Genomic DNA, 18,564 nt, shown 5'->3' with positions numbered 1-18,564 from the left:
GATTATTTCACTGTTAACTGACGTAGATAAAACTTTCAATTTTGATATACACACTAAGCCAATGAAACATCTCAATAAATACAATTTAAAAGCAGATTTATGAAGAGAAAGATGATAATAAATTATTTCTTTTAGTCAGCTAGGTTATCTAATGGTTGTGAACTGTATGCTCTCTGCCGTAGGTACCAGCCATATTTTATTTTCAACGATTTTGTCAGTAAAAGTAAATTTCTATTACATTTCTTCCCAGCATTCTCATCCTAAACAAAATTTAAGATTGGTGATAGTTTAAAGGTATATGTAAGCTAAGTTGACACTGAACTTTAAGCAACTCAACTGAAAGGAACTTGTTGCATTAGAGCGCTTTTCGAGCAATTGAACGGAACTGAAAGGAACTGAAAGAGACTTAAAGGAACTTGGAACTCACGTGTGTGAGTGCTTCATATTTCGACACTGGAACTGATTGTACCTATTTGTGGTAACCATATACTGCTACCATAACACAATTTGTAGTTGTATAAAGAATCAGTATTTCTGAGCATTATGGTAACATCGAACTGCTGGTTACTGGTCGCAGTTTCCCACTACCGCACATGTGACAAGATTCAAAGTTTTCAGTTAAACTCAAAGCAACTCAGCTCAGTATGTATTTTGTGTTACTTTGAGATGCAATCAGTTGAGGTCAGTTGCATTCAGTTGCTCAGAGCGCTTATTTCGACACAGTTGAGTTGAGTTCCATGTTGACAAAAGCATACCTATGTCTGCAGAGTTTATAATCTCTCATAACACTTTTCAAAAACGGACAATGAAGGGGTGTCTGAATCAGTTAAAAAAAATAACCACGGCTCAGCTTTCGTTAACGTTACTACTTCAGTCACATCTGTGCTCACAAAAGTAGTCCCCTAGTTAGGCCTATGCAAATTTCCCTGTAGGTATAATAATTGTGCGCCTGGGCTCCCTCCCCACTAAATGTTGCGTTGATCTACCAGTGCTATTATTATGTTGTATGGTTACTCTGTTGGTAAAGTGCTTGTCTTTCTGTAGTTTGGCACATTGCAAAATATCTGCTTCGAGTAAATAGTAATCAAATGTGTCTGTACAAGTGAAATATGTTCTTATAAACTGCAATTTTTGCCATTATAGCAGATCATTGAGACACTATATTAGATGGATGGGTTGCAGGCAAGATTAATGCTAACTTTATTTGTTTTAAAACAGATATCGTTTTTACATATTACCAGCAAACTGAAATTTTAGCTTTTAAATCCTTTTAGACAAAACCAGGACATCCTTTCTTTTGACAGGTTTGATGTATGATGATAATTATTGCTTTATATTTTATTTTACATCTGACCCAGACATAAAAAGGAATTTTAAAGATATATAATATAATTTATAACTTTGAGAAATTACTTATAAAATTGATGGTAATAAATTATCTTTAGAATGATATTCTGTACTATATTTATATAATTCATATTGGTACTTATTTTTCCATAATTTATCTGTTTTTTATTACAACTACTTATACAAAGATGTATAGAAAATTGAATACAGTGCTCAATTACAGATCTTTCCTCTGATGTAGGTCTTTATATCATATAGTTTATATGCACTACATGGTAAAATATACTTTAAAAGTCTAAAGTAAAATATATCAATATTTGCAAAATAATAATTTTTTTTTATGAAGTTGAAGTATACTCTGAGACAACTATGGTATACTCTACAGTTTGTCCAATAAAAACAATTCAACTTGAACCATTCTTTATATGTTTTTTGTACATGCGGCTTTACAGTATGAACTATAAGGAATATTAAATCCGCCGTTTATTTATGTCATAGACAGCTGACTTAACTAAAAAAAAGCACTATTTGAAATTATGGAAAACCATGTTAGTAACAGTTCATTGATTACTGAATGTCAGGCGGTAAGTGTTCATAAGAAACGCAGAACGTAAAATCCGGCCACAAATGGAGTAAAGTGATATGTGTCGTCTGTAGTATGACACTTTTGTCTTTTATTGATGTCTTTCGTCTCTTGCACTTTCTTTTATAGTTCAGTCTGGATGTGCATGTTTATTGTAAGACATACCCAATTATATTGCTAGAATTATGATTATGGCCAGGATTGATAATAGCCACAATGATGAAAGTAATTAGATACACACTAAACACTAGAATCTTTGGTATAGAACCACTATTAGTGTTCACCAAACCGAGTGTCACTTATAGGGTGTTCCCTTAATAGGGTTGCTGCAGTGTTAAAACATATATTTATCCTTATTCGAAAGTGTCCTGAGTATTTTGAAGGCTTCATATTTAAAAGAAAAGTGTAACACATTCAAAAGTACTTTTACAGTATTCAATGTTTGCATGTGTACAACATTAAACAAAAATCATTCTCTCACCTAGATCTTCAATTTTATTTGATTTTATTTGTGTAGATGAATACAAAAATGAATACAAGGACATGGATACACTAACCCTACAAATTGCACGTTTTTTCCATTGGAGTAAGCTATAAACATATTTGATAATCGGGATGTGTAATTGCTATTTTGTGGAGATGTTTGTTCGAAATTTCGGTTATATTTTTGAAAACCGTGATGATAATAGTCTAATAAAACAGGCAGGCTGCAAACTGGACTCCACTCCGCAAATTGTGGTACGGCAAACTGGCCTAACCATAATTTGATAGCCTTTTATTTCTTGTACATGTTGTAAACAATAGCTGTACATATCAGCAAAAAATAAAAACCGTTTATGAAATGCATGAGCAATGCTATGAACTTCGCCATTAACGTTGGTGATGTTATTCCCAACTAATGTTCGTCTTTGAAGGTAAAATTAAATCCGACGGCTTAAATATCTTATGATGTCCACATTCCCTCGGGAAAACTTGTTTACATAACAAGTGTGCATTTTAAGTCATTTTCAAATGTGTTGTTAAGTTGAATTGTGTTTGATAGTGGCTAAAACTGATGTTATGATGAGCATCTTTTCTGACACATGATAGGCCTATCTCACCCTAAATGTGGATGTATTATCCTGAATAAAACTGTTCAAACATCAAAAAACACCGATATATAAAGAATATTAGAAATACATATTGGGTGTTCACATTTGCATTATTTAGATATCTTTATGAATCATCATGTAGACGGCACTATATACATTTCTTTTATACTTAGTTTACGGTTACAAAATTTAAAATTTTTTGATAAATATCAAAGATAAATGCATTTTATTCTGTACCGTTACCACATTTTTCCTTGATCAGAAGCTTTTTACATTTATTATTTAAGGTATCAGTTTAAAGATTCTTTTAAAGGTCAGATTTATGTAAATTTCTCCACGGGTTATGTTACAGTTCATACAAGATCATGCAATCATAAAATGTTGAAAAAGCAGTTAAAGTTTTTTATTTGAGATGTTCAAATTCCCTAGATGACATTTTCAGGTATAAAAGAATTCACCCTACTTTACCTAGTGATTATTCTAGAGATATTATCATTAGAAAAATACTTGTTGGCTTAATTTTCTTTTCAAACTTACATATTTTATTTAAATGTTAAGTTTCTTTTTTTTTTGTATCTGGTGGAGGACATAGAGGCAGATCCATGATATTTTTAAACAGGAAGCAGTAACATACTGCAGTATTAACAGTTTTCAAATATAGATATCATGCAGTGTGTAGTTCATTAAAGAGCATGAATACAGGTAGAGTTGTAGCTTCATGGTTATGCTCAGCTACCAATAAAAGTGTCCTGGGTTCAAGTCCTGTCATATGTCAGGATGACAAATTATAACTCCACTCCCAAAGACTTGTAATAATCCTTTCTTTATCATGTAGAGCATCTTGTGTATATGTGACAGGGATTGCCACCTTTAATAAGAGTGATTAAATTTGCTTATGGTTATTTGCTTAAATATACAAAAATAAAAAATAAATAGTGCTACACCCAAGATCCATCCAATGGCGATAATTCCTTTTATACAATGTCATCTATTTTGTTTAAAGGCGTTTCTTTAGTGTAGGCAAGATGAACTAGGTCAGTATTGTACATCACTATGAGGGTTGCCTGCAGATATCAGTGGAATAAACTAATGAACATTGATTATTTTGAGACTGGACATTACCTTATTAGTCATTTATATTGTTACTTCAATGAATTAGGAGAAAAAACAAACACCAAGCATTGTGTTAATAGTGATTTTCTGTCATGGTGTAGGATGCTGTCAATATGTTCCCAAGTAATAAATTTGTTTTGATAATCTAAGTTCTGGTTCGTCAGTTTCAATATGACCATTTTTTGGCAGGACACATGCATTGATTACTTTACTTAAATTAATCTCTTCCTATCACATCAATTAATTTTGAATGAGATCCCACAAACAGAATCATTAAAATATGTCTATCTATTATAGCAATTTTTCAGGCGACTGCTAGGACTTAAAGGATTCATTCCCGAGTCAAAAGTTATAGCAACTTTTCCTCAAAACCACACTACTTTCATGGCTATTATGTGTTGTATAAGATTCAGTCTATTGATTCTAAAAGGTTTTTTTTCAGATGTTAATGATTAAGAGGGTGTGGTTGCCTGTTTTCCCACCACCTCTTCCTCCCATACTTAAACCACTGCTCTTAAACTTAAAAGCATCTGAAAGATTGATTATTTATTGCCATGTTTGTGAAATTGTTTTCCTGCCAACAGTTTTTATTGATTCAAGTTCTGTATGTGAGTTGTCCATGCTGTTGTCCTCTTGTAATCCAATAATTAAAGTGTAATGAACCCATTTTTAATGCTTTAGCAACAACTTCAAAATATATAAACTACTGTAGTCTATCTCACAAAATTGTATTCTTATATGGATACGGTACTTTGTATTGCAGGGCCATAGCCACCAGTATAGTTGGTATTAGGTTTTAACTTGACCACTTTTTCACAGAGGCCTTTGACAACCCAGTGCCTTAAACAAAAAAAACCTCTTTATTTCTTGTGGCTACATAACTGCTATTGCTTTTATTTTCATTCTTTCTATCTAGGTCTGCAAAACTACAGAAATAACATTTATATATACTACAACTCTTATAAAAACATACTTTTATGAATTATTAATAAAAGTTATTGGAAGAAAAAATATTGAAAATTTTTCACATTTGCCTTTTGATAACAGTGTCAAGTCATATTCTGATTTACCTCTGTCTAATTAGCAGGAGTTTTAGGCTGATCTATCTATCTTTTAACTTTCCCTTTAAAATTCTGTCAAAGTTAATTTTGGAAGCCTTTATCAAAATGTCCTGTCCATAAATATATAGGATATCAAATTTTTATATTGACATATTTATTCAGATGGGATGGATTAGTGTTATCCGAAAGAAGAATTAGTGTTATCCAAAAGCTGTGAAATTACTTTCTGGCTTTTTTACTTGATTTAGAATTGCTTGTTTTTTTTTTATCTCCACTGAGATCCAGCCACTAACTGATACCCACAGCATTGTCCTTTTTTCATCACATTTAAGCCTAATAAATTCCATCATCTAGTGTTTGTTTCCTACCCCAAGAGTTATACTTAGTCATACTGTAATATTTATTCAAAACTTTTAATTTATCCTATCATGTTCTATTTGCTCTTCAGAAATAATATCTTATTAAAAAAAGAATTTAATAAAAAAAATATTAAACTAATTGTATTACAAATTACTTTTTGATATTACATAATTGAGCAGTTATATTAATTGAATTGAATTGAATGGCTGTAATAGTTAAGAACTTAGTTGAGGAATATTTTCACCTCATACGTTATGTATTAACAAACAATAGCTCGGGGCATGAACGTGTCAAAAAGAATGATGTACGCAGCTTTGCGACATGTTTTGGATTATTATTGATTTTAAGAAAATTGTTGCTCATTTTCAACGTAACAGATTATTTCTCTACTTGATGCATAGAATTTTCGTTTTTAGTATAAATTTTGGTTTTTTAGTGCATTAATTTTTGTTGAATGAAGACATTTTTAAAAATATATTGATAGATAGAGATATTGTTGTAAAAAAAGTTGTATATTAAAAAACAAATTTAATGAAACAGAAAATATATTGTTTTAAATGAGTATATTCATTAACATTTCCTGTTGTGAATAGTATCTGTATTTTGTATCTTTATAATTTGTTTGTGTATTAAAACAAATTTTAATGAAACATAGAAAATATATTGTTTCAAATTAGTATATTTTTTACAACATAACAATAATAGTATTTGTATTTTGTATCATTACAGTTTGTCAAGTTGGGACATACAAGGCTGGAGTGAACACTGATTCCTGCCGCCCATGTCCAGCTAAGAGTCATGCTGACTCAAAAGGAATGCCGGAGTGTACCTGTATTTCAAACTTCTACAGGGCCCCAAATGACAAACCATCAGACAGATGTACAGGTACAATTATCATTTCATTTATTTTAAATCATAGACTTTGTTGTTGGTGGATGTTGGGTGGAGGAGTGCAAAATGGTATACAAAATAAATGGTTTTTTTTTTTACTTAATAGAGAGAATATTTATTTTGTTGAAAAATTAACTCATGAAAGTATTCTCCACTAAAAATACAAAACGTTCATTGTTTACCTACCTGCCTTCTAATCTAACATAACATAAACTTTTATTTAATTTATTTGCTACATCTTGAATCATGTCAAAGGGCATTAAAAAGGCAGCACTTTGACGTTTAAGATGGCTTATAGTAAAATTGGGTTTTTGAACATACAACTGTCACCTCGCTTTGGAAACAAAATTCTCAAAATATTTATAAAAAGCTAAGTTTGTAATAGAACTATTAAATGGAGCTTGTGCCATGCAATAGAACTATAATACTTGATGGTGTGTGGTTTGAAATTAATAGTAAAAATGGCAAGAATAGAATCAGGTGTGTTATACTGTAATAAAGAATTATGATTTTCCAAATATTCATAATTTGTGAAAAGTGACAGCATTTTTATTAACTTTTATTAACTGATAGAGATGCACATAGTCTAGAAAACTGACTGCTTGAATCATTTATTTACTGATTTGTTACTTTACTGATTTACAGTGTTATTGATTTTAAATACATATACTGTAAAATATAAATGATTTAAGAAATACAAAATATCACTATGTAGTTTATTTACAGCAGAGCGTTAACATTGTTTGATTTATTTTTAAAATGGACCTGCCTCTATCAATGTAACCATTCCCTGCAACTATAACTCCAATAATTTAATCATTGGTGAAATTTACAATCAATATTTCGTGTTTATATTTTATGACCGAAATGGAATAGAATGAAATACTATAATTAATAAATTCAATAAGAATTTGAACTAACCTGAATTAGAATTGCATCAGATAGATGTGTTGTTAAAATAATTTATAGTAAACCTGTAAATTGAACCACAACCTCTTAAAATGTCTGGTTGTTAAAGTATCCTTGATTGATTCATTATATAGGAATAAATTATGACATCAAAATGATGTGTTGTAATAGTACTAGATTCTGACGAAGGCGTATATATTTTCCACTCCAATCAATAGTTGTTGAAATATTTGTAAAAAACCCTGCTAACAATCTTGACAAATCTAAGTGAACATTATCCATGATTGAAGGATTTGCGACATCATTCAAACGTACATATCACAGATTGGCTTGTAGAACCTCAGGGTTATCAGGTCGTTCTCTTGCACTCTTTCGTATCATTCATTACTCGTGCATCACTCGATGTTTACCAATTCGCTTATAAAAACTTTGACGTTATTGATCAAGATTTACACAATTATTTCTACTAGTCTTGATTTACCGTAAAAAAACATACTGTTCATTATCTTATATCACTTCTATTTAGTTTCTATTTATAAATAACCTAAATTAAGTTCTGCAGCAGTATGTAATTAACTCTGTTGATATTTCTAGCAGTGCAGATGAACTCAGATAAAGTGTTTTTATAAGATTCTATTGAAGTTTACTGTATTTCACGTCTTACTGAAACAACAGTTAGTAGCTGGAAGTCACTGACGCAAACAGCCGCTTTTGTTTATATAATTATGGAAACATTTTTATATATTATAAGTTTACAAAACTTAATTAACTAAAGCCAAATAATTATTTATACTATCATTGCAGATAGACTATTTATATACAAATAATCATATCATTGTGTTGATAAATGTGACCACCTTCAAAGTCAAATGTAAAGGTACTTGAAAGTTTCTTGAAAATTACTTCAGTTTTGGAAAGGTTTTGAAAATATTTCAAAATGAAAAATTTGAATAAATAAATACTTTGTTTTCAAAATGTTAATGTCTAAAAAAAAAAAACTTGTGTGTGAAATTTGTTTTGAAAATTTAATTTTTTTGGCTTTGGAAAAGTCATATAATTATTTTCACTTGAAGTGTATGGACCTGTTATAAGTCATTTTTATATTTAGGTTATAACATTATTATATATTTTATTACTGAGATGACTTTAATCAAATTAGATTTAGGATATTAAATAATGTCCCAAGCATCTCAAACACCAAGTTTGGAACTGACAAACTTGTATTTGTAATACTGTACCAAACAAAGTAAAGCATATTATAGTCATGATTTCCTCTTGATATTCTACATATCAGTTTGTTGCAGTTCCGCTAATGATAGATTTATAATTACAGAATAAAAACAACTTGTATGTTTAAAAATATATCCAAATTATATCACTTGAACATGTGACAAGTGTTGTCAGCACATCTGTACATATTGATACCAATTTACACCTGTCATCCCCTCAACACTTTAAACATTGGGATACAAGTTGTAGAAAGTTTACAACCTGCTTTCAGGCATCTTGTTGGAAGTGTTACGACAGGTCACAAAGGTCAACAAATACCGTTGATGGATTTCTTGCTCGCTGCAACCTGAAGCAAAGATAAACTAGCGGTTTTTAAAAGTTGTACAGTTTGCTTGATCATTTCAGTTATTATTAAACGCACTTTGTCATATTCATTTTATAGCTTTTAAACATTTTTAAGTAGGCTGATCAAGATCAAATGTGACACTTTGATCTGATATACAGAGTGATTTTAAAATATAAAAGAAATTAAGATGTATATATAATAAATCAATTAATGATAATAAACAAATTTAATCATAATTAGTGTTAATATTATTGAAATGAAAAGTATACATATAGTAATATTAAATGATTCTAAAAAAATTATACTTTATGCTACTCTATCAATTAGATAATGACAGTGTACTGTCCATTAAACCCCTTCTTCTTGATACATTTTTTATCACGTTAAAGTTGTTAAAATGTAATTGTTTAGATATTTTTGACTGATAGTCTTTCTAAATTTAAAGGTATTTAGATTAGAATGATAAAATATTTATATAAATTTTACCCTTATGTTTTTGAGTGTATATTTCAGCCTGTCGTTAGTTGTGAGAATAAAGATAAAAAATATAAAAAATTAAGTTCAGTTCAAAGAACTTTTAAGGCCATGCCCACTAGAACAATAAACATAATTTTTTAAAATTAAATATAATGTCAGCTAGGCACCATGTAATGAATTTATAAATTCCGCTTTTACGATTTAGGAAGAAATATAGTAAATTATTTAGATGCCATGCAATAATTATACAGGTTCCACCCTTAAAATCTTGATTTAATATGATTGTATGTGGCTATAATCCTTAGTATCACTAGGTAATTCAACTCTTACAGGATATTGTGAACATCACCCTATAGAGCTGTTCAATTTGTCACTTACAAATGCCCAGAGGACTGTGATAGCAAAAGCATTTCATTTAATTGTATTTAGGTAAAAACATTTAACTTAAAGGGGTTTGAAATCAAATGGATCAGTCATGAAATACATGAAGTATTAGTACAAATGATGTTTCCTAATTTTTTTATTAATGTCCAATTTTGTTTGGTGGACCATTTTGGAAGAGGGAAATGTTCAGAGCCTTTTTGCGGTAGTTATGTTCTCGGTCCCGCATGTTTTAGGGATTTAAGTGAAATTTAGTATACTTATACTTATAGCAATTTTTTTAATTGACACATGAATCAGACCATGAATTTTTTACAACTATTGAAACTTTAGGGTTTAGTTTTATAATAAAGGTTTTTATATAGTTATAGTTCATAAATGGTTTTAAAAGCAGTAAAAAAAAAAGTTTAGTAGAACATTACAAAGACTAACATACTCTAGTGTCAGGGAAGGAGAATGTTTAGAGGACAGAACATATATTTGTCCAGACAAAGAATCCCCACCTCTTCAAAATAAAATTACAACCCATTTTTGTATTATTACATGCATTGAGTATAGATCTGTATTGTGAAATGGGTTAAGGGTTGAAAATGTTCAAAGATGATTTAAAACTAGTTCAGCATTAAACCTTTTCCATTTGAAAATGTTTACATTTCTTCCCATGAAACTCATACTATTTGATTTCACGCTATTTATTATTCTTGGGCAGGCGTAAATGAAAACGAAGAAGGCTCACGATCATTAATGACCGTTTAAAAACACATCAAAACTGCATTCTAATTTCTTCTAATTAGGATATATGTCTCTTTGATTAAAATTCATCAACATTGACAAACTTCGCAAATTTATTAATGTGCAAGAATGAGAACGGATGGACTCGACGAAAGCTGAGCTGCATTTATGACGCGCAATTAAAGCTTATGGAGTCAAATTTATAAGCAAATTGTTTTCTTGCGTGTTTTTTTCAGACACAGGCATATTTTCTATCGTTTATTAATTGTTCAGCTATGGCATACTTGAAATATTTCTGTATTATTTTACATATTAATGATAGTAATTAATTATAAGTTCGTTAATTTAATTAAACAAATGATTCTTGATATGACTCGGGCACCAGTATTGATATGTTGTGATGTCAAATTGAATATAATATACAATACATGAAATGTTTTTAGAATTTATGAACTTTTAACACAATGTCCTACAAAAAAGGTATATAGTTAAGAGTATTCAAAATAAACTTTAAAAAAAAAGTCTATCAAGATATGTTTGATACATGTATTATTTTATTCTATATTTATCGGCCTATCATGAACTTATGGATTTAAACTAGAGATGGAGAAATTGTTGAATTTTAGTGCATTTTTAGTTAGCTATTTCCAAAATAAAATTAATGTAGCTTTGCAGGCTAATTGTTTTGAAGATGATCAGATCATTGGCTTGTGATTAGTCAAACTACTTGTGTTATGCAAATGTTCATGTTTTATCTGTTAGGAACCATGACTTCAAAGGTTGTACATTTAATAACTGGCCTTACCACGTTGAAACACCGGTTCTCGTCAGACCATCAAAGTTAAGCAACTTTGGGCCCAGTTAGGGCTTGGATGAGAAACCATCTGGGAATACCGGGTGCTGTATATGGAGCTGAAGTCCCATTAGGCATTTAAAATCAGCACTGTTGACACTTATGGTAGTCCCTGCATCTAGTATCTGCCTCAGACGTATTGGCTTATGCCTCTCCTCTAGTTAAGGTGGGCACTCGACGAGAGAAGCCGTTGGTCAATGTTGGGACCCGCCAAAGGTGCTTTAAACAGTCATGGCTTTAGTCATCATTCAGATTAATGTAAGACTAATTGACGTTTGTCGTTTACGACAGAAGTCGGTCATATAAAAAATAAAATAATTCAAAACATTATTTTTATTTGAATTTTAGAAACGCCATCATCGCCTAGAAACGTCATCGCTAAAGTACACCAGACAACATCAGTGGTCACTTTGTCATGGTCACCACCACTCAATCATGGTGGTCGAAACGATACATTTTACAACATCGATTGCGAACGATGCCCATCTGATGTCCGATTTTCACCAACTGATCGTAACTTGAACGTATTGCAAGTCAATGTCAGTCGTCTGGCTTCGTACACAACATACATTTTTAATGTGTATGCACGGAATGGCGTATCTAATCAGGCGTCGGTTGTTAGATTTGAGACTGTTAATGCTACTACATTTTCCTCTGGTAAGTCCTTTTTACTATTTGAAACACAATATTTCTTTTATTATATTATTTTTTTAATGAATAGTATTTTAATTCCAGGTATTATAAGCTGCATGAAGGTGGCCAGGAATTTAATTAAAAGTAACATTATTTATCTATGTGGGAAAACCCAAATTCAAGCCAGTCTAAAGCTTATTTTTGGGCCTTTACCAAGCATAATTTCAACATAGCACCTACAAAACACTGAATACATTGAAGCACTTGTTTTTACAATTTTATGTTTTGGCATTTAGACTTCTGTAGCTAATTCCCTGAGAGTTGGGTTAATGAAAAGGAAAAAACCAACAAAAATAAAAAACAAATATTAGTTAAAGTTAAGCACTGTCAATAGTTGGTTTGACTCTTGGTTAGTTTTGCCTTGGTTTTAGTTCAAATTATTAATAATAAATTACCATATAAAATACATACTATAAAATAATGGGTCTTGTTGAACATTAAAATGGATAGCAACAAAGCAAAGTATAGATTTCAAGAATACTGTAAAAAAAATAACAATTGTAGCTATTTCTTAATTAGTATTGCTCGACATACATTCCTAATTGATTAATTGATTGGTTGATTAATAATAACGCAAGTATTTCAAAGGGCACGGAACAGCTGAATAAAACCGGTCTTAAAACGGGATCATGTTAATGATAATCCCGTCTTCCAAACACGACACATCGCCGTTGGATATCTAACCACTGTAATCAACAAATGGGTTTTGTACTTTCTCGTACTGCACTATATTTTATATACTAACTAGGTTAATCAAAATTAAGTCTTTGTAAAAACAAAGTAAATCAGATTGAAATGTAGCATAGTTTCGTTCTATATCAACGCTAATTTGCATGCCATTGACAATACAATTATATACTGTGAGTGTACTTTGAAGTCATGTATGTTATGTTACTTCAGTACAACATGAATGTAACATACTATAGGCGTATTATTACATACATCAAAAGATATTTAACAAATCATTAGCCTATGTGGCATTTTGAGACAGCATAAATTGTTATGATAAACATGTGTGCTTTACAGTCCATAATTCCACAGGTAAAAATCACTCATAACTTATTATGGCACATGGTGTAAGTTTTCCTATGTTAAAATGCAGTCCAGTCAGTCCAGTTTTTAAAGTGATTAGATTGGTAAAGAATGATCTCTAAGATTTTGCAGATGCAATGCAAGGATGTATGTGCAATGCAACTATAATTTGATCAATCACAATAAGCGACAGTTTAGAAGATCTGTCATTTGTGTTTGGTGAAATCACTTTTTTTGTGAGTACGCCCTATTTTGCATCCTAGTGGAAACCAAGCTTCAGAACTGGCCCATTAATAATTAATAAACATTAGCAATTATCATGCTTGCCTTCCAATCCCAAGATCCATGGTTCAATCCAGAATAGACTTGGTTTATTGCATGATATATAGTTTATTCATCCTGTTGGATATGTATGATAAAAAATGGCAAAAAAAAGCCAAACATTAAAAATGACTAATATGTACAACTTGAAAATCTGTCAGATTTACATAGGATTATTATGAACTATCTTCTTGTTTACACATTGGTGACCATTATTGTGATGGATTGTCCATATCACATTCTGTTTTTTTCCAAATTTGAAATACTGATAATGTTTCTAATGAACCATAAATCTTTAGGATAAAATTAAAAGAAGTATTTAAGCTATCATTAATTCATCATATTGTTTGCGATTATCTTTTTGAAATCTCCTAAAGCTGGAGGACTTTTGATAAATCACAATAACACAGTAACAAACACCTATTACATCAAAGACGAAGCTATTACATGCATGCCCCATGGAATTTATAACATTGGAGAATCCCTCAAGTGGCTATCTTTGAGTACACAATGTTGTGATGCCTGAATAATCAAAGTAGTCCTCACGTAACGGTTACGTGGCACAAGGACAGGTGTTCACGACTAACTGTTTGTGGATTATGCGTTTCTGACCCCAAGGGCGTACTGTCAGAAACTTGTGTTATCGCGTAATGATTATGTGCTGGAATGATGCATTGCTGTAGAGCCTTTAACGTTGGATTAGTACACCCGTGGCGATTGGTCGTACCAGTGCACATTTATGAATGAAATCGTATCCTGTAGTTGACAAGGGAATTTCCTATTTCGACTATGCTGAACAGTATCACAGTTTCTCTGTGACCCAAATTATAATATTCTTAGTCAAATCCAATCAATACTTTGGTGGCTAATTATGTTATAAAATGGCAAAACAAATTATTACAATAGCAAAATTATATAAATAAAATAGGGGGGTTAGGATCTATTCAATATTAAGTGATTTAAAGGATATTTATGCAGGGGTTGGGCTTTGTGTGAGGTTTGCACAAGGTTTGCGCAGTTTGTGCAGTTTAGCAACTGATTTAATATAATATCTTTGATTTATAATTTTGCAATACCATTTGACATTACATTAGAACCCCTTTTAAGGGACACCTTTGCACTCTTTGTTCATTTCACAAACAACTTCCCACTTAATAGGGGTGACGTCCACTGAATAGGGGTTTCCCAAAAGAGAGGACTACCATATTGCAGTACGGTACTTCACTTTTCTAGTAATCGGTTTTAATATTTGTACTGGTCCTGTTAATTATAAAATAAGTTAATATATATTGGTTGTTATTATTAGCCTAGAAAAAAAAAATTGGGATATCCTAGACCTACGTACATTGTAGCTTAGAAAATGTACAACACAGTTTACTCTACAGTACCTCGATACAATGCAAATGTTTTTCAATTTAAAATAAATCCTTGAAAGTGACAGTTCAATGAAGATGTACCATGAACTATCTGACCGATTACAAATGAAAACGTTCAAAATATATGCATGGCAATTTACTACTATTATTATTATTCCATCTGAAAATAACACATTTGATTATTTGCGATGGATCTATCAACAGTTTGACAGTTGTCTAATGTCTGAATAAGCTCTACATTATCTTTCTTTTAAAATGATTATATACTAGTATGTCTTTATTTATAGGCTTAACGCTTCGTTTTTGGGACATTAAACATCTGAGATACAGATCAGGTAAAATGTGCACTGCATGTATAAATGCATCTCGACTCTGCACATCTCTTCTAACATCTTCAATAAATTTATTGTTAGACTTGAGTCATTGATAAATTTATCTAACAATGTTTGGTTTTTTTTCAGAATACTATACTATTAATACTTTTTATGCTGTGATCTTAATTTAGATTTTGTTTTAACTTGAAGAAATTAGGATACATATAGAGGGCAGTATAATCTAAATTAACTGAACATTATTTTTCAAATGTATAAATGAATTTTATGTACAGTAATTACATCTACTTACTAATTTTACTCATGCCATTAGGAATCACTTTATCTTCAGCAAAACAGTATATTAAAAAAGTCCTTTCTTTTTCAATTCAATTCAAAATTGAACAAAAAAAGTAAATACGGTATTGAATTGAGAATGCACCTGAGATGTCTTGTAGTTGTAGCTGCCAAAGTATTCGAACATAGATGGTGAATAGTAGACCATGCAATGAAGACTTAAACTATGATAGTGTACATGATAATGATGAGAAAGAGCAATAGATCAACACAAATTTGGCCAGAGCTGATAAATGATAGACCACTGAAAGAAGACCACAGTGTCCTGAATTGTGATAGCTGGCATTGGCACTTGATAGAAAGAAGGAATAGAGTAGATTTTCCCATTAAGAAACATACGGTATTTAGCATCAATCTTACAGAGCCTTTCAACAAATGAATGAACCTATTTGAATACTTGATAGAAAGAAAGAACATTAAATGAAAGAGGGCAGTCATTTTAACCATGATAAAGAAACATTATCCAACAAATGGAATGTCTAACAAAGTTTTTGAACGAAGGAATGGCAGAACACTCAAGGAAAGACACCATTATATTGAATTGTGATAGTTGACATAAAAGAAAGAAGAAGAAAGATTTAGAAGAGAGGCCATTAGATGTAACAATGATAAAGAAGAGGCATCCTGCAAATGCAGTAGCATTTGAACTCACCAATGAATGGCAGATAACTCAAAGAAAGACAGCTGAATTATGATAGCTGACATGGATACTTGATAAAATCAGGGAGATGATAAAATGAGGGAAGATGTTGGAAAGAGGGCAGTGATTTTACCTAATGAGAAACATATCCAGCAAATTGAATTTCTACAGTACCAAAAACACCTTTAAACACATAGTAGATGATATTTGAAGTACCACTCTGTCACGAATATCTAGTGCGAGCCTTGTCTACCTGTGCCTGCGAGTTAAACATGTGAAACAAATGAAATACGCATAAACAGTACTACAAGTGTACATCCAAGTATTTATTCATCTTCAGCCCCATATCCCAATATAGATTCTATAATATTATCTACTACGAGTAACGACTCGTTCTGGGTAGATCAATGTATTACATAAATACTTGTCAATATCTATCAATATACAATCTTATAACATTACAACATCCATGGCACAATACATATAAATAAATAAAAGTTTGTGAGTGTACTTGCGACCAGGCAGTTGGACGATAAATAACTAGATGCGTTTTGAAATTCGGTCGTTATGAGAGGTGGATAGACTGATAGCTAATAGTAAAGAGATGCATTTGCACATGATTTAGACATAGGTTTGTAAAATATACAATATTTTCTACATTAGCTGGCGATAGTAACTACATTAGCTGGGAGGCAGTTTTCATTACTACATTAGCTGTTGACCTTTCTACGATAGCTGGTGTTGATTTTTATTTACTACATAAGCTATTGGTGTTTCTACATTAGCTGAAGGTTTTACGACATTAGCGGTGGATTGTTCTACATTAGCGGTTGTTTGACATTAGCTGGCGTTTTCTACATTAGCGGTTGTAACATCTTCCAATCCCAAGCTCTACGGTTAAATCCTGGACTTGTGACAACTCTTTCAACTCCTCCCTAGCCTCAAATGAGACTTAGTTTATAAGAACGATAAATTATAAAATAGTTTGTCAATCATGTAATTGGCAAGTTGCTTGCTGTTAGATGTGTGTGAAGTAGACCACAAATATAAGAAGATAACATCTTCCTAAATTTACCAATTTTTATATATTTCTTTTTCATGTGAAAAGTGTGTAAACTCTTTTTTTAAAGGAGTAGTTACACATTGCTTTCATTATTCATTTGCGAACAACTTGTGACACATTTTATTTACCATGACATAATCTTAAATGAACAGTTACACATATTTGCTGTCTGTCGTATTTCATTTACAAACTATATGGAGTTCTCTATTACAAACTATGACATCTTATTAAAGGGACATGCATGCATCCGATCCTTGATTTAACATACAAAAAGTAGAAAACTAAAATTTACAATATTTTTGTATATTAAGAATTCATTCAAACTGATTAATTGGAAAAAAAACAAATTACCAAATATTCTGGACAAAGTCTGACATTGTACCTGAGTGATCCATTTTTAGATTTTTTATTTTTTTTCAATTGGTTAACAAAAAAATGTTACTGTACACACACACTAGAGTTAAGCTTGCATAGAACAGAGTTAAGCTGAGCACAATCATATTAGAGTTATATCCAATGTACTGTAAATGTGTGTGTGACTTTGCAAAAACTTTGATGTACCTCCAAAACTCTAATAGGTTTCAGTAGTAGGCCTAGTACATTTTAATTACTCTGAACAAGTTTTAAATATTGATTGATTTTACAATTAACATTAAAACAACATAGTATTTAAACCCCCTAAACCCACCCCCCCCCCCCCCCCCCCCCCACTTCCAACATACATCTCCCCTAGGTCATGGTGATGTGAAATTCCTTAATCTGCAATCTTATCAAAATATACAAATAGGCATTCCTGGTATACTTAAAACATTACAACAACAAAAGAATTTAATCAAAATTAACTATGCAAAAAGAATAAGAAATTGAGCAAAGACCTCCAGGCTAGTATACAGTAACATTTAGAAGTGAAATATCTAACCCCTGAGTTGATTAAATACCATCTGAATGATGAAATTGCTAATAGTACCTACTTCAATGGACCACCTTTCAACAGATATCCTTTCTATAGGTGTTAACAAGTAGTTTACATCTGGGTTTATTTACCACAGAGGTGAAGTCTGTAGGCCTTCCTAATTGGCCATAACCTTCAATATTTACTTGTTAACCACAATGATAATGTGATAGACAGGTCTGAGCAGCAACTCCAAATAGGCTTGAAAAAGTAGAGTAGAGGTCTCCATCAACGGTTGCTATGCTTTGAACTTGGGATTGAGTAAGAAGACATTGTAGTTAACAGAGTAGGCCTAGAAAAAAATATGAAAAAACAGTTATTACAAATATAATACATCAAATGTTCCATCATTTCATGAATCACTGTATCAAGAATCTAAACTGTAAATGTAGGTAACAGGGAAAGTTTCTTAACTGACCCTTTAAAAAAAAACTGAAAACTCCTT

At 31.3% G+C, this 18,564-nt stretch overlaps 2 protein-coding genes across 4 annotated transcripts in view; both read left to right on the top strand.

Annotated features, from left to right (window-relative positions):
- The window catches only part of LOC144834555 (uncharacterized), a 258,410-nt gene that overhangs the window by 70,196 nt on the left and 169,650 nt on the right, over positions 1 to 18,564 (top strand). The window lies entirely within an intron of this gene.
- Positions 1 to 18,564, top strand: part of LOC144858728 (ephrin type-B receptor 1-B-like) — a 141,541-nt gene that overhangs the window by 93,139 nt on the left and 29,838 nt on the right. For 2 of the 3 annotated variants that reach the window (XM_078714828.1, XM_078714826.1), the window contains exons 4-6: positions 6,285 to 6,440; positions 11,723 to 12,031; positions 15,084 to 15,131. In XM_078714828.1, the coding sequence (XP_078570954.1) occupies positions 6,285 to 6,440; positions 11,723 to 12,031; positions 15,084 to 15,131 (513 nt within the window). The remainder of the gene's footprint in view (positions 1 to 6,284; positions 6,441 to 11,722; positions 12,032 to 15,083; positions 15,132 to 18,564) is intronic. The other variant, XM_078714827.1, reaches the window with a different exon arrangement.

Source organism: Antedon bifida, chromosome 2, assembly GCF_963402885.1.
Source record: "Antedon bifida chromosome 2, ecAntBifi1.1, whole genome shotgun sequence".
Classification (NCBI taxonomy): Eukaryota; Metazoa; Echinodermata; class Crinoidea; order Comatulida; family Antedonidae; genus Antedon; species Antedon bifida.
The sequence above is the reverse complement of the archived record's forward strand: the minus strand, read 5'-3'. Positions and strand labels throughout refer to the sequence as shown.